The sequence below is a fragment of the Rhinoraja longicauda genome, chromosome 5, assembly GCF_053455715.1.
Source record: "Rhinoraja longicauda isolate Sanriku21f chromosome 5, sRhiLon1.1, whole genome shotgun sequence".
NCBI lineage: Eukaryota > Metazoa > Chordata > Chondrichthyes > Rajiformes > Arhynchobatidae > Rhinoraja > Rhinoraja longicauda.
The window spans coordinates 49,162,667-49,180,564 of record NC_135957.1 but is presented as its reverse complement, the minus strand read 5'-3'; the positions used below and the strand labels follow the sequence as shown (position 1 = coordinate 49,180,564).

Genomic DNA, 17,898 nt, shown 5'->3' with positions numbered 1-17,898 from the left:
CTGCACTGAGTCGAGGGGGCAACCCAGGACAGAGCTGGCTTTCCTGACCAGCTTGTTTAGCCTCGTCCCTTCCGCTGCTGAGATGCTGCTGCTTCAGCAGACCACTCCATAGAAAATGCCTGATGCAACCACCATGTTGTAGAAGGTCCTTAGGAGTGCCCCCTGCACTCCAAAGGACCTGAGTCTCCTTAGCAGATAAAGTCTGCTCTGGCCCTTTCTGTATGGCACATCGGTGTTTTCAGTCCAGTTTATTGTTGAGGCAGACACCCAGGTACTTATAAGAATCCATCCTCTCGATGTCCATTCCCTGGATGTTCACCGGTGTCGGGGGGACCTGGCTGTGCCTGCGGAAATCTACCACCATCTCCCTGCTTTTCCCCGCGTTGATCCAGAGGTGGTTCCGCTGGCACCAGTCCACAAACTCCTTGATCAGTTCTCTGTACGCCCTGTCATCATCACCCGTGATGAGGCCGACGATGGCAGAGTCGTCAGAGAACTTCTGTAGATAGGAGTTTGCAGAGCTGTGCCTGAAGTCCGCAGTGTACAGGGTGAACAAGAATGGAGCTAGCACTATTCCCTGCGGAACCCGTGCTCCTATCATTTCCCTAATCCTTTGACCCCTTTAATATCTAGAGGTCTATCATCTATTAATTAAAAAGAATGACAACCATCTCACTTTGTTAGAGATTTCCAAATAGCCTGAACGGGTTAAAAAAAAAAGAATGCATCTTAAATTGTTTGTGCCTTATTTAAAGATCATGAAATCCCCAGTTGTAAACTCATCCAGAAAAAAAAACTTAACTAGTATCTTCCTGGGTGACCCCAGTAAAAATTCTGCTGTTCAAATGAATAGCGGCTTAGCCGATTAAATATCTCCACATTGACTGATGAGGCATACCAGGAACAAATCTTTGCTGTACTCTTCCTTGTATAGCATGTATTCCATTCCTGGGGAAAAGAGGCCAATGTTGTACACAATGCCTCTGAAGTTGTCTCACCACAGCCCTTTATAATTGGAATAAGACATCCTTGATCTTTTGCTCATCTATTTGGAATGGAAACCCAGAATACTATCACTAGACCTCCAAATTGGTAGCTACAATGCACACTAGCTTTCAACGACTTGTTTAGTTTAGTGATACAGCGTGGAAACAGGCCCTTCGGCCCACCGGGTCCGTGCCGACCAGCGATCTCCGCTCATTAACACTATCCTACACACACTAGGGACAATTTTACCAAGCCAATTTACCTACAAACCTGTACGTCTTTGGCGTGTGGGAGGAAACCGAAGATCTCTGAGAAAACACATGCAGGCCACTTGTGCTAGTGAAACTGCTGTGTCACAGGTCCAATTCTGACCTCCAGGGTTGTGCTTTTATTGAAGGGGGGCTGTAAATAAGTACATGGGAACTGCAGTAAACCTAACATCTGTAAGTTAGTTACTGGAAGAGATTTGGGGGTGAGGGGAAAATACACATGCATTTGGAAAGATAGGTTGATTAGGGATGGTCAGAATGGCTTTGTGCATAGAAGAAAATGTCATACAAATTTGAGGGTTTTTTTGAGGAAATAATCAAGAAGGTTGATGATGGCAGAGCCATGGACAGTTTATGTGGACTTCAGCAAGGCCTTTAAGGTTCTGCATGGTAGGCTGCTCTGAAAGGCTAAATCACATGGGATCCAGAGAAAGCTAGCTAACTAAATACAGTATTGTTTTGAGATCGGAAGCAGAGGGCGATGGCGTATCGATTTTCAGGCTGGAGGACAGTGATTAGTGATGTGCCTCAGGGATCAGCATGGGGCCCATTGCAATTATATCAATTATATCAACTATTTGGATGAAAATGTACAAGGCATGGTCAGTTAGTATAATACTCCCAATTCCATGTTCAGTCTTGTCCCACAAAGGACCTTGGGAAAGCCATCCAAAATCCAAGCATCTATATCTCTACTGCACAGATCAAGGCATCATGGTGGAGGTTTATGTCTCGATCTTAATAATCGTTGATGCATCCAGCTATATATAGATAGATAGATGGTGTTTGGGACAAAGACCCATCATTTCTTTATTTGCCTCTACTCCACAATTTCAGATTTGTAATAGAAAAAATCACTTGGTTAAAGTGCACATTGTCAGATTTTAATAAAGGCCATTTTTATACATTTTGGTTTCACCATGTAGAAATTACAGCTGTGTTTATACATAGTCCCATTTCAGGGCACCATAATGTTTGGGACACAGCAATGGCATGTAAATGAAAGTAGTCAGGTTTAGTATTTTGTTGCATATCCTTTGCATGCAATGACTGCTTGAAGTTTGCGATTCATGGACATCACCAGTTGCTGGGTGTCTTCTGTGGTGATGCTCTGCCAGGCCTGTATTGCAGCCATCTTTAGCTTATGCTTGTTTTGGGGGCTAGTCCCTTCAGTTTTCTCTTCAGCATATAAAAGACATGCTCAATTGGGTTCAGATCAGGTGATTGACTTGGCCACTCAAGAATTGACCATTGTTTAGCTTTGAAAAACTTCTTTGTTGCTTTAGCAGTATGTTTGGGATCATTGTCTTGCTGTAGAATCAACCGCCGGCCAATGAGTTTTGAGGCATTTGTTTGAACTTGTGCAGATAGAATGTGTCTGTAAACTTCAGAATTTATTACGCTACTACCGTCAGCAGTTGTATCATCAATGAAGATAAGTGAGCCAATATCTTTAGCAGCCATACATGCCCAGGCCATAACACCCCCACACCGTGTTTCACAGATGAGGTCGTATGCTTTGGATCTTGGGCAGTTCCTTCTCTCCTCCACACTTTGCTCTTCCCATCACTGATATAAGTTAATCTTTGTCTCATCTGTCCACAAGACCTTTTTCCAGAACTGTGGTTGCTCTTTTAAGTTGGCAAACTAACCTGGCTGTCCTATTTTTGCGGCTAACCAGTGGTTTGCATCTTGCAGCGTAGCCTCTGTATTTCTGTTAATGAAGTCTTCTACAGACAGTGGTCATTGACAAAACCACACCTGACTACTGAAGAGTGTTTTTGATCTGTCAGACAGGTGTTTGGGGATTTTTCTTTATAATCGAGAGAATTCTTTTGTCATCAGCTGTGGAGATCTTCCTTGGCCTGCCAGTCCCTTTGCGATTAGTAAGCTCACCAGTGCTCTCTTTCTTCTTAATGATGTTCCAAACAGTTGATGTTGGTAAGTCTTTGGTTTGGCTGATGTCTCTAACAGTTTTATTCTTGGTTCTCAATCTCATAATGGCTTCTTTGACTTTCATCGGCACAACTTTGGTCCTCATGTTGATAAACAGCAATAAAAGGTGACAGAAAGACTGGAGGAAAAACTAGGTGATGAGAGCTCTCTTATACCTGCATGAAGGAGGCAATTAAACACACCTGAGCAATTACAGACACCTGTGAAGCCATGTGTCCCAAACATTATGGTGCCCTGAAATGGGGACACTATGTAACACTATGACACAGCTGTAATTTCTACATGGTGAAACCAAAATGTATAAAAATGGCCTTTATTAAAATCTGACAATGTGCTCTTTAACCACGTGATTTTTTTCTATTACAAATCTCAAATTGTTGAGTACAGAGGCAAATAAATAAATGATAGGTCTTTGTCCCAAACATTATGGAGGGCACTGTATATAAATAATGTAAATGTGTGTATATGTATGCATACACTGAACTCTTTTTTCTCGTTTATTATATTGCTGACAGTGTACTATGTTTACATATTCTGTTGTGCTGCTGCAAGTAAGAATAGCATTGTTCTATCTGGGACATGTGACAATAAAACACTCTTGACTTCCTTCTTGATTTATGTTCAAGACTGAATGATCCCGCCAATGAAACTTAAAGAACCCATTATCAATGTTCTAAAGTGATACTGCCTGACCTGCTGAGTTAGTCCAACACTGTGTCCTTTTTAATGAAATGGTCTATGTTAGTTCTGCATCAGCAGCATTTAATTCACCTTCCAACATTTATCGTATCTTGCGACGTTGCACCTTTTTCATAACCTTTATGTATAGATTGCACCAGATATTTACACAGGTTTTCCAGTTGAGGTATGCTACTCCGTGTCTCCAAATTTTCAAACCAGTCCTTAGGAAAGCAAGTTATTATCTGCAGGCAAAAAGAACAAAAAGAAAATCAATATTTTTGCAACCTACCCAGAAAATTGATGTTTGAAACTACCCAAGTTGTTAAAATAATTCTAATTCTGTTACTGAAGCAAATGAGAATATAGATGAGTATAAGAAAATAACTGCAGATGCTGGTACAAATCGATTTATTCACAAAATGCTGGAGTAACTCAGCAGGTCAGGCAGCATCTCGGGAGAGAAGGAATGGGTGACGTTTCGGGTCGTGACCCTTCTTCAGTCTGGTTTCAATTAAATGAATACTCAACAGTACAATCATAGGAAATATTTGAATCTTAACATCAACAGTAATCACCTAACTTAGCAAAGATCTAAGGTTAGCCCAATACCTTGTTTATATAATTTTGTTTTCTGGTCAACAAACCAATATAATCTATATCTATATTCTAAAACTCTTGTTTGTTTGTTCCTGAACTACAGCCAAAACGGTACACGATAGCACGACAATTGTAGGCCCCTTACTCACCGTGGTCCCTTTGGTGCTAATGGAAGAAGTTTCATTGAAATCGGTGTTATATTTTTAAAGTTATTCACATTTTAAAGTTTAAATCTAACTCCTAGGGAGGGAGGGGGGGAGGGATGGAGGGAGGGTGGTAGAGGGAGGTGGGGAGGAGGAGGAAGGATAAGAGGGGTTGTGGGGGATGTAGTGGGGGGGAGGGGAAGGGGGGGGAGGGGGAAAGAAGAGAGGGAGGGAGGGGGAGAGAGGGGAGGGGGGGTTGGAGAGGGTGCTGCACCAATGCAGGAGAGGTTTGGGCCCAACGGGTCCACTTGGTCTAATATATATATTATATTACTAAAACTCTCATCTTGTTTGTCCTGCATGTTTGTTCCTGTTATTTCTGTGTCCCGTTGTTCCTGTATGCCCTTCTCTCCACAAATAAACGGTACACGACCCGCACAATTTTAGGCCCACCTTACTCAACATTGTCCTGGGGACACATTCATCCAAGTTTCAATCAAATTGTTCTTATATTTTTCAAGTTAGAGAGATTTTAACGTTTAAAAATTACCTTATTAAACCGATTGCTTGCCATCTTCAGCATGTGATATCACAATGGACCCGCCCAAGTGATGACCAATGAGGGGGGGGGGCCACGATGACCGCCGGGGGCAAGACCCGCAAGAGCGAGGGGAATACCCGAAGAGCTGCTGCTGAATAATACATGCGCTCCCCCCCCCCCCCGCCCGAGGTACGCCAATGAGGGGGTGTGGTGGCACAAGCGGCTGGACCCGCCACAGAGACGGGAATAACCGAAGAGCTGCCGCTGCCGGCGCGTTTGACGTCACAATGGGAACCCACAGGCTCCGCGCCTGCGCAGTTGGGTCCCGTTCATCTAATACTTGCGTCTACTTATGTCTCGCCCCATTGCTCCTGATACCACATGGGGGGACTTGAAATTAAAGTACTTACGTGTTGCCCGATTGGTCCGGGTACCACATGGGGGGGGGGGGTTATATTTCAAGAAACGCTTTAGTTCCACCTGCCACTGCTGCTGAGCCCTTCAGATCCTGCTACAGATCCTGCTACTGCTGAGCCTTCGCGCCTGCCGCTGCAACTGAGCCGTTACAGATAAGTTTTTTGGTTTTTTTAAAGCCACTTTCATTTACATTTATTTGATTTTTTAAAAAAGTCAATTTAAATTTTTTTTTAAACTCCATTAATAATTTTAGAAAACAGCCGTTTAATTTATACAAAAAACACTTGGTCCCCAGCTCCTGCTACTGCTGGGCCGTCACGCCTGCCGCTGCAACTGAGCCGTTAGATGGTTTATTTCTTTTTTTTTTAAAGGCACTTTCATTTACATTTATTTCATTTTAAAGACAAGTAAATTAAAAAAAAAACGGCATTTAATAATTAAAAAAACAGCTGTTTAATTTATAGAAAAAACGCTCGGCCCGGGTACCACGCAGGGGGAGTTTAATTTAAAGAAGAAACCCTTTGTTTTAAAGAAAGATTAAAGCCGTTTCATTTAAACAGGCAACGCTTTAAAAAAAAAGATTTTTCCTTTTTAAAAACATACTGAGCCTGCCACTCCTACTGAGCCGTTACAGATAAGGTTTATTCCATTTTCTTTTAGAAAACGCCACTTTCATTTACATTTATTTCTTTTTTTTAAAGTAAAAATATGGCCAATGAGGGAGGGGCGGCCCAGGGAGTCGCGGCCAATGAGGAGGGCTAACTTTAACAAATGCGCTCCACTCCCCCCCTCCCTACTCCAAGGAGGACCAGCGGGTGGCTTGGCGCCCGTCCCGGGGTGCCTCGCGCCTGACCTACCTCCCGTGGTGCAGCACTGCGCCAGAGGGTCCAACAAGATGGATGTTGCCGCCGTTCCCCGTCGATTAGCGCTGCACTCACGGGACACGGGTAAGTGACTTTTCCCTGTCCCTCCTCGCCCGCCCAAGGACCTGCGGGACACTCCCCGCCCGGCAACGGGTCCACGGGTTGCCGGGATCATCAGTTGCGGTAGGGTTCCCGGCCCGCAGGAGAAATGGGGCCGAGGTCAATGGCTTCTCCCTGTCCCCTCTTGCCCGTCCATGGCCCTGGGGGACACTCCCTGCCCGGCATTGGTAGGGTTGCTGGGCTCGAAGGAGAGCTTTCCACCCAACGGTTCCGGTCCCAAACCTCTCCTGCATTGGTCCAGCACCCTCTCCTCCCCCCTCCTCCCCCCACTCACCCTCTCCTCCCCCTCCCCCCCCCCACTCACCCACTCCATCCCCCCTCAACTCCCCTCACCCACTCCATCCCTCCTCAACCCCCCTTATCACCCCCCCCTCCCTCAGCCGCGCCCGCAGGACTGCCTGCAACAGAGATTTGCACACCCATCTAGTATAATACTAGAAATTGTCCTGAAAATCAAAATGTTCGTATTGAATCAGGAACCATTTCAGAAAGATAACCATAGACTAGGATTCTAATATGCTTGATCAAAATATTTTTTAAATGCTTTATACTAATCCTGGGCAGGTCACAATCTGAGTTTCTGAAATCCTTCCTGCAAAATATTGTTTTAAACTAAATATTCATTTTCAAAATGAATATTACAAAAACGTTTCCTTCGTGAAACCATAACTAAACATTTCAAGGCCATCATTTACCGTTTCACATTTTTCTATATTTTCTGGATTGTGTGGAGAAGTTTGAAGGATTCGTAAAATGTAGCGATTGAATAGTTTGTCCAGTCCCAAGTTCTGTAGAATCTGTTCTGGTAATAAGCCATGCCATTGTAGAATATTACCCAATAGCTAAAAGCAAAACAAAGTTATAAAATTTAAATATTCCCTTTTAATGAAAATATTAAAGAAATCATATTATGTGATTACAAAAGGAATGGGGTTTGGGAATTTTATTCTTATGGAAGTAGATATTAAAAATATTTATTTGACATCAATCTATTGTGTTTAATTAGCGAAAAGAATATTCAAAACAGAGGCAGGGAAGAACAGGAACACTAGAATGCAAATACTACATGACAATATCTTTAAATTTAACTCTGTCATTCTAATACTACATAATGTGTTCTAAAGTTTCAATTTCCTTCCCAATTAACAAAGATGCGATCAATTTCTTCATTCTTTATCCCATTATATTTCAGATTTATATTATTGTATTCCTGCTTTTGATTTTTTCCCCCATTCTCCAGATTGGAGCTTCAGAATGTTTTTGGTTTAAAAAATCAGACAAGTAAATAGTTTATACAGACAGGAAACTGAATCTGTTCTGAGAACTGGAGAGCTGAGCACAGCTGATAACTTCCCAGTGAGAAATGCCAGATCCCCAGATTGCATTCCCCAACTCTATGTATTTATGTAGGAGGGAACTGCAGATGCTGGTTAAAACTGAAGACAGACACAAAAAGCTGGAGTAACTCAGCGGGACAGACAGCATCTCAGGAGAGAAGGAATGGGTGACATTTTGAGACAAGACCCTTCTTCAGACTGGTTAGGGATAAGGGAAACGAGAGATATAGACAATGATGTGTAGAAATAAAGAACAATGAATAAAAGATATGCCAAAAAGTAACAATAATAAAGAAAACAGGCCATTGTTAGCTGTTTGTAGGGTGAAAATGAGAAGCTAGTGCGACTTGGGTGGGAAAGATAGAGAGAGGGAATGCCAGGGCTACCTGGTGAGAGAAATCAATATTCATACCACTGGGCTGTAAGCTGCCCAAGCGAAATATGAGATGCTGTTCCTTCAATTTGCATTGAGCCTCACTCTGACAATGGAGCAGACCGAGGGCAGAAAGGTCTGTGTAGGAATGGGAAGGAGAATTAAAGTGTCCGGCAACCGGGAGATCAGGTAGGTTCAGGCGGCCTGAGCGAAGGTGTTCAGCAAAATGATCACCCAGTCTACGTTTGGTCTCGCCGATGTATAAGAGTCCACATCTTGAACAACGGATACAGTAGATGAGGTTGGAGGAGGTGCAAGTGAACCTCTGCCTAACCTGAAAGGACTGTCGGAGTTCCTGGACAGAGTCGAGGGAGGAGGTATAGCGACTGGTGTTGCATCTTTTGCGGTTGCAGGGGAAGGTACCTGGGGAGGGGGTGGTTTGGGTGGGAAGGGATGAGTTAACCAGGGAGTTGCGGAGGGAACGGTCTCTGCAGAAGGCGACAAGGGGTGGAGATGGGAAAATGTGGCTGGTGGTGGGATCCCATCGGAGGTTGCTGAAATATCAGAGGATTATGTGTTGCGACGGCTAATGGGGTGGAAGGTAAGGATTAGGGGGACTCTGTCTCTGTTGCAACTAGGGGGAGGGGGAGCAAGGGCGGAGCTGCGGGACACCGAGGAGACATGAGTGAGGGCCTCATCAATGTTGGGAGAGGGGAACCTCTATTCCCTAAAGAATGAGGACATCTCGGATGTCCTGGTATGGAACATCTCATCTTGGGCACAGATGTGGCATAGACGGAGGAATTGGGAGTAGAGGATAGTCTTTGCAAGAAGCAGGGTGAGAAGAAGTGTAGTCAAGATAGTTGTGGTAGTGAGTGGGTTTGTAATAAACGTCAGTCAATATTTATGATCACAAACTAAATGTCTCTTTTATCTAAACCAATCCATTTCAATTTTTAAAGTTTCAATCTAGATAGGTGCCAGGAATAGTAATTGTACATATTTAGCATCTGCTTGTTCATGGGTATGAGAAAGTTTATTCAACTGATTACACTCAGTTCAGTAAAATTCTTACACTCCATAACAATGAAGTAATGTGGACACAAATATGAAAACAATTGGTAAAAGGTAACATTTACTTCAGGCAATCTGAATATAAACTGTCAGAAAATACAATCTTCATTCTCACCTTCACAGCTGACCAAAGCTGTCTTTCCTGGAACTGAGAATGTATTGATGCTTGATCTTCCAATAAACTATTAATATAAAGTAAGTAGAAGTGAACTTGAAAGACGCACTAAACAAAAAATATGCAGCTTCTACAACTCAATGGATTAACACCCACTAGAAATATCTAAACTTGCAAATTTGTGACATGTTATTCAAATTATTGCTACATTTTGGGAGGTGCAAGGCGATTTTATCCATAGAAAGAGTAGAAGGACTATATTTGGTTTCAGATAAATCGTTTAAAATGGAAAAAAAGTTGATGATCCCATGAAGTAAATATGCTTGTGTTGATTACTGGAGCTGACAGAGTTCAGGTGCTAGCTGGTAATGTTCAACAAATGTTAAGCATGAGGCTGGTAGTAATTAGAATTCCAACGAGACAACTATTGTGGATGAAGGGAATTAGAAATAAAAACAGAAAATACTGTCAGCATAAATTCTGATGAAAAATCATTGATTTGAAGTGATGTTCCAGTCATGATACATGACCTGTTGAGTATTATGTGTTTACTGTTTGAATTTTATAGTTATATATGCCATTCTGTGGAGAGCATTAGAAAAAAGGGGTCTCTTCAATGGAAATCTGATGAAGCTATTAAAATTAAAAAAGTTCAGTGAATCAGTAAACTAGATTAATACATATTTACGATCGCCACTCGAAGTATTGAAGTAAATGTCTGTTGAGAGTTTAAAAAAAATTGAATAATTGACCAGAAAGCATGGTCAGAGATAAATCTGAAGTATAGTTTGCATGGAGAATGAAGTGAACAACTGTTTGAAATCAGATGCTGTTTTTGAAGCCTGTTGATTTGTTGTAAATTTCTACAATTCTATAATGGTTATAAACTGTAAAAATAGAGAATGCTTTTTTAAATTACAATGTTCAAAAGACAGGTACATGGATAGAAAGAGTTGAGGAATAAGGAATAAAAGTCGGCAAACGGGTCTAGCTCAGGTAGATTCCTGGCTGGCATGGAAGAGTTGGCTGAAGAGCTTGTTTTCATGCAATTTAACTGACTATACACATATGCTGTTCAAATGACCCCAAAATCACCACAGAAGAGGGAGAAAAGTGACATGGTTAAGAATTGTTAGAGAGTCAGAATTTTTTTAAAAAATGTACAATGCATTTTCTTTACAATCTCTGGAAGATGAAACCGCGATAAAGTATTGATGGCTTTAAAATAAAACATCTGAGTTTCATATTATATATTTGTGATATGCTTGAGGGAATGAGAGGGGGAAATGAGAATATCAAAATGTTTTATTTACCTTTTTGGATAGAGAGGAATGAAAACGTCTTCTTCTACAGACATAGTCATTCTCAGGATAATACTTTTTCTCAGAGCCTAATTGAAAGCAAATGGTCAAAATGTTAAAACATGCAGTATCTTCTTGAAAATATTTTATGTGTATAGCCAAGTATCAATATCTTAAAGAAAACATTCAATGCATATCTGTTTGAAAAGTAGCATTCTTCTACAACAAATTGCCCCAAGGTATAAATTGCTGGTGTTTGAATTTCAGAGACATTTAAAATTCTGAAATCATTTTTTAACAGAAGACAAATCTCCAAACTCAGCTTTGCCATCTATCAAAGTCTGTCAGTGACATTTCAGGATAATAGCTCCACAATATACCTCATCGCTCAAATACTATTTGGACTCAGGGAATGGAGGGCCTGTGAGACAGCCATTCCATATCCAGTCCATGTATAATAGGGTTTAGGTCAAACTCCACAGAATGCGCTTCAGGCTGTGGAATCAGTCCCTTACGATTTGTCTCAATGTATTCTTTATTCAGAACTCTAACTTACCAAAAAGAAAGAAAACTTGACCTTGCACTGTGGAGGTTCATTTTGCAGACAAATGACAGCTCAAGCGATAGTGGGGAATCATTGTCAAATGACCTCAATGTGTCCTAAGATAATTTTGAGAGGGAGAACATTAATGTGCCTTCTCCAGCCCACATAGCCCCTGAAAGCATAGCAATCTCAGTCACCAAGGCTGACGTAAGAAGATCCTTCATGAGGGTGAACCCTCGGAAAGCGTACAGACATGATGGTGTACCTGGCCTCATTCTTAAGCCTGTGCGGACTAACCAGCTGGACTCTTAGCGAACATCTTCAACTTCTCATTAACCAGGTCTGAGGTTCCCATCTGCTTTAAAAGGGCATCAATAATACTGGTACCCAAGAAGAAGGTGACATACCTCAATGACTACCGACGGGTGGCACTCACTTCCATGGTGATGAAGTGTTTTGAGAGGTTGCTTAGAGCACACATCAACTGCTACCTTAGCAAGGACAATTTGCCCACCACCACAATAGATCAACAGGAGATGCAATCTCACCAGCTCCCTACTCTGCACTGGACGTCTTAGACAATAAAAACACGTATATTAGGCTATCGTTCTTCAACTACAGCTGAAAGTTCAATACCATTATCCCCTTAAACTCTGTTATCAAACTCTGGGAGCTGAGTCTCCACTCAACCCCATGCAACTGGATCCTCGTCTTGCACATTGGGAGACCACAATCAGTACAAATTGGCAACAACACATCCTCCTCGACAAGCATTAGTACTGGAGCACCTCAGGTCTGTGTGCTCAGCCCCCTGCTCTACTCACTCTACACCCATGACCGTGTAGCTAGACAGATCCAACGCCATCTTTAAATTCACCGACAACACCCCTGTTGTTGGACGAATGAGTCGGAGGAGTATAGGAGGGAGATTGAAAATCTAATTGAACAGTGCCAGAATAACAACCTTGCACTCAATGTCAGCATGATTGTCGACTTTAGAAGAGGAAGGCTGAGGATCCAGAAATCTGTCCTCATCGACAGGTTGATGGTGGAGAGTCAACAACTTCAAGTTCCTGTGCGTGCACATCTTTAAAGATCTGTCCTGGACCCAGCACATTGATGCAATCTTAAAAAACCCATCACGCTTCTACTTCTTTGGAAGGTTAAAGAGATTCAGTGTGTCAACAAATACTATCCTGAACTTCTACAGGTATCCAATAGAGAGCACATTGACTGGTTCCAACACAGTTAGGTTTGGCAACGCAAATGCCCAGGAATGAAGATTACAAAAAGTGGAGGATGTTGACTGATCTATCACGGGTACTGACCTCCCCTCCATCGAAGGGTTCCGCAGAAAATGCAGCCATCAAAGACCTTCACTATCCAGGGCATGCTCTTATTTCACTCTTACCATCAGGAAGAAGGTATGGGAGCCTGAAAACCATTGCCACCAGGTTCAAGAATAACTTCTTCCCAACAACAATCAGGTTCTTGAACATGACATGACACTAACGCTTTCTTGGAATTGCACTAAGGACGGGGCTTTTTTCGCAGTTGTATTACAGTTATTTATTTATTGAATTCTTGTTTATTATTGGTCATCTATGTGTATTGTATTACAGGCATGTTATGTTGCTGCTAGTAAAAATGTAATTGTTCTGCTGTCGGTACATAAGACAATAGACAATAGGTGAAGGAGTAGGCCATTCGGCCCTTCGAGCCAGCACCGCCATTCAATGTGATCATGGCTGATCATTCTCAATCAGTACCCCGTTCCTGCTTTCTCCCCATACCCCCTGGCTCCGCTATCCTTAAGAGCTCTATCTAGCTCTCTCTTGAATGTATTCAGAGAATTGGCCTCCACCGCCCTCTGAGGCAGAGAATTCCACAGATTCACAACTCTCTGACTGAAAAAGTTTTTCCTCATCTCTGTTCTAAATGGCCTACCCCTTATTCTTAAACTGTGGCCCCTGGTTCTGGACTCCCCCAACATTGGGAACATGTTTCCTGCCTCTAATGTGTCCAACCCCTTAATAATCTTATACGTTTCGATAAGATCCCCTCTCATCCTTCTAAATTCCAGTAAAGACAATTAAACACTCTCGACTCGAGACTGACTGCTGGCCTCTTTTGATAACAACACGAGCTAAGTTTACTTCTACTTCAAGCTTGTAATCCTAGATACCAGAAGGCTGCTGTTATAAGGAGAAGGAATAGTATTGAAAGAATATTAACTCTGACATTAGCTCTTAACTCAGCAAGATTCCTCTACCTGTGAGGCTTTGCTTTGTTCTTCTTTGAAAATATCATAATCCTCTTCCAGATCTCTGCAGATTTTTACTAAACTCTGTGTTTGTGAAGATGACAAAGGATCCCACACTTGAATTATAAAACCTGGAAAAGTAAAATTAATTTAAAGGTCTTTCACAAATAGTTTGTATATTAAATGTGTAATTATATATTTTAATTAAATGTAATGATATAAAAGACATCCATACAATATTATTTCCAATACTATCACGAAACATTATAGTACAGTTAAAACCAAATCCACGATTTCCATGATAAACTTAAACGCAAGCAAATACTGTTGACATTGGAAATATGAAGTAAATCAAGACGTTGCTCATCAGTATTTGTGGCGATAGACACCAAATTTAAACTTTCATTTTATAGTTCTTATGCAAAGGCTTTTCTGTTCCAACTACAAAAAAATAAAAAAACAAAACAAGAATATTTAGATATTGTTAAATTACCTTCAATTTTAGAAATGATGGTTTTTTCAATTACTGTCCGAAGTAATGATGCGTCAGACTTATCGCTTTTTTTGAATTCGTCATCTTCCAGGTGACAGTACTCCTCCAACGCTGAAATCCATGGCATTTCTGACAAGTATGAGTAATCATGCTAAACAACAAAAATGGATTTTAGAAATCAGCAGTCTTTGCCACTTTCAACTAACTCTACTCAATTCACATGAAGCATTGCGACATATTGGAGTGGCAGTAATGCTGCAGGTAGTGCAGCTGTCACACAGCTCCAGTGAACCAAGTTTGACCCTCAGCTCTGGTGCCGTCTCTCTGAAGTTTGCACATTCTTTCAGTCATCATGCAGGTTTCATCTGGACGCTCCTGTTTTCTCCCATATCTCAGACACGCTGTTTAATCAGATGAATTAGATATTGTAAACTGTTCCTAGTGCCGGTAGGTGGTAGAAGAATGAGGGGTGCGGAGGGGATGCGCAACAGAATAGATTGCAGGAAAATAGGTGGGACAATGCAAATGGTCTAAATGCGAATGGTCTTAAAGCCAGCATAAACATGATGGATGAATGGCCCCTCTATACAAGAAAATATGAAATTTGATGTTGTTAACAAATACCACCAGGACTTCCTGCTACATAGAAAACAATGCAACAAAAGCTTTTCACTGTACCTCGGTACACGTGACAATAAACTAAACTAAACTGAACTTAGAACACTTCATTCACTCTACTAGAACAAGTGATAGATACACTTTGAAAGTAAAACAAAGATTATGCCACAAGAGTCAATTTGTAACTAAATGGTCAACAGCTAACTGTAAAGTTTCAGACAGCTTTACTCTGAAGTGTGCTTTCTTTATGAGGGCAAATATCTTTAGAAATGTACACTGCAGAACACAACTGCATCAATGCCAGTCCATTATCTCAAGTCAAGTCAAGTCAAGTCAAATTTATTTGTCACATACATATACAAGATGTGCAGTGAAATGAAAGTGGCAACGCCTGCGGATTGTGTTAAAACTACAAAACAGAATATACATTTTTTATTAACACAAAAAATAAATTAACACAGTAAATTAAATTAGTCCCAGGTGATATGAGAGCTAACAGTCCTGTTGGCCTGTGGGAAGAAACTCCGTCTCATCTGTTTTCACAGCGTGACAGCGGAGGCGTTTGCCTGACCGTAGCAGCTTGAACAGTCCATTGCTGGGGTGGTAGGGGTCCCCCATAATGTTGCTGGCTCTGGATCTGCACCTCCTGATGTATAGGTCCTGCAGGGGGGGCGAGTGTAGTTCCCATAGGTCGTTCAGCCGAACGCACTATTCTCCGCAGAGCCTTCCTGTCCTGGGCAGAGCTATTCCCAAACCAGATTGTGATGTTTCCGGACAAGATGCTTTCTACAGCCCCAGAGTAGAAGCACTGAAGGATCCTCAGAGAGACTCTAAATTTCCTCAACTGTCTGAGGTGGTAAAGGCGCTGACTTGCCTTACTCACCAGTGCGGCAATATGTGTTGTCCATGTCAGATCCTCTGTGATGTGGACTCCCAGGTATTTAAAGCTGCTCACCCTATCCTCTCTTATCTTATAATGAAGATTTATAAACTCAGTCTGTGGTGATAAATGTTACTATATTAGCCTCTGGAAGTTCTATGATTATTGATTTAATACTTACTTTTAGAGGATTCCATCCAATCAGTTGCAACCGGATTAAAGGATTCAGGATTTTTTGAAGACAGAGTCCAATATAAGCATTGTAATATGAATCCGGAAATTTCTCCCGCCACAGTTTAAACTTGGCAAAAATTTTGTCAAAACTGTAAAAGTCTTTATGTACATCCTGGAAAATCTTCCTGGATTCCTTCAGAATGTGATCTATGTTAAATCACAAAAAGGTTTGTTCAAATAAGAGAAGGATAAAAACCCACAGAAGAGTTGGAACAAAGAAAACATTAAAAACCCAACTTACAAGTTACAGATCAAAGCATAAAAGATAAAAACCATCTTGTTGAGAATCTGTACCCAAAATGTATTTTTTCATATTTATTATTTCATATTTCAGATACAGCGCGGAAACAGGCCTTTTCGGCCCACCAAGTCCGCACCGCCCAGCGATCCCCGCACATTAACACTATCCTACACACACTAGGGACAATTTTTTACATTTCACCCAGTCAATTAACCTACATCCTGTACGTCTTTGGAGTGTGGGAGGAAACCGAAGATCTCAGAGAAAACCCACGCAGGTCACGGGGAGAACGTACAAACTCCTTACAGTACAGCACCCGTAGTCAGGATCGAACCCGAGTCTCCGGCGCTGCATTCGCTGTAAGGCAGCAACTCTACCGCTGTGCCACCGTGCCGCCCACAGTAATTTAAGTGATTTTAAGTGTTGATTATTAAGATTTTAGTTAAAAAAAACAATTGCAAGTTCTAATTGTGCATCTCAGGGCACAGATATCTGTGATATTTGGCAATTACTATGGCTGCTGCCGATACACTTGTCAATATTGTTTTGCAGCAGGAAAGAGATGATGCCTTGTAGCACTACACGCATAGACAAATTTCACATGGTCTTTGCAGAGGAAAAGTGTGACACAATCTTAATTAATTATTTCCATGTCATATAAATAAACTAGAATATCACCTATCTGTATAGCAACATAAGACGTTTCAATAAAATGGAAAATAAGAAAGTGAAATAGTACACATCCAGTAGATCTGGCAGGACAAATCCAGAAAACAATAATATATCCTTACCTTCTTTGTCATGGAATTCAGATATCTCAGCCAGAGATACTTCATCATCACTGGACAAGTCTTTGTGATGGTCTGCTTCCTTGCCTGCCAGCCTTCTTAAGTGTTCCTTATGAGCCCTAGGCAGCAAAAATATATGATTAAAATTTGTTATTTTTCAACATAACTTCCCTATCAACTTTGGAAAGGTATTAACTTCAATACCTTCTTGCCTTTCGTTTTTCAATTCTCTGCTGTAATAGTTCGACGGAGTCCAAGTTGCTGCAACTGGTGATGTCATCTTTCTCTGAAAACACAAGTTAGTATATTGTAAATGTTTAAATATTGAAATTTGCCCAATGATTCATTAATTCATATTTTGCACTTGAGACAGTGCTGACACTTTTAAATAACCATTTAAAAAAATAATTTATGCCTCCAGTATCCAACAATTTGTCTCTAAATCAACCAGCACACTAAGTAAATAAATATATTTGCAGAAATAAAAATAGAATTGTGGTGTCATGCCCAGACCTCAAATCAACATTTGATTTTACAAATTAATAATTTTGATGTCCAAAATTCAGAATTTTACATAAATTGGCTCGTAATGCAACTTTTCAGCAAAAAAAAAGTATGCATGCCAAATGGGCATACGCGTTGCGCTACATTAATGTGTGAAAAACTCTTATTTCTAACACTCTGTAGTTCTTGGGCTACATGTACAATGCCAGGCCTATCATGAGTATATTTTGTGCTATTTATAGAAAGGTTATTGAACAGAAATACTTTTTACAAAAAAAAAATTGTTTTGTTTTGTTTTTTTCTATTTTGCTTTTTTCTTACACATCCCAATTCTCTTGGTATTGAATAAGAGAACAATGGTCATAAAATGTATGATTAAGTTAGGAAGAGTTTCATTTAAAACTGCACATACCTAATTTCATTGAAGACATACTTGCTCGTGATCTTCAACAGCAAACCACAACGGTCCATGTCCCCCCACTTCCACCCCTACTCCCCCCACTACGCTCCCCCTTCACCAATCCCCTCCCCCACCCCCCTTCCCCCCACCTCCACCCCT

At 41.2% G+C, this 17,898-nt stretch overlaps 1 protein-coding gene across 2 annotated transcripts in view; it reads right to left on the bottom strand.

Annotated features, from left to right (window-relative positions):
* The window catches only part of LOC144593629 (intron Large complex component GCFC2-like), a 47,000-nt gene that overhangs the window by 4,483 nt on the left and 24,619 nt on the right, over nt 1-17,898 (bottom strand). For both annotated transcript variants that reach the window (XM_078399497.1, XM_078399498.1), the window contains 9 exons: nt 17,040-17,121; nt 16,839-16,954; nt 15,754-15,953; nt 14,075-14,225; nt 13,591-13,712; nt 10,787-10,863; nt 9,474-9,540; nt 7,270-7,416; nt 3,984-4,135 (listed from right to left, as the gene is read on the bottom strand). In XM_078399497.1, coding sequence (XP_078255623.1) covers nt 3,984-4,135; nt 7,270-7,416; nt 9,474-9,540; nt 10,787-10,863; nt 13,591-13,712; nt 14,075-14,225; nt 15,754-15,953; nt 16,839-16,954; nt 17,040-17,121 — 1,114 coding nt within the window. The remainder of the gene's footprint in view (nt 1-3,983; nt 4,136-7,269; nt 7,417-9,473; nt 9,541-10,786; nt 10,864-13,590; nt 13,713-14,074; nt 14,226-15,753; nt 15,954-16,838; nt 16,955-17,039; nt 17,122-17,898) is intronic.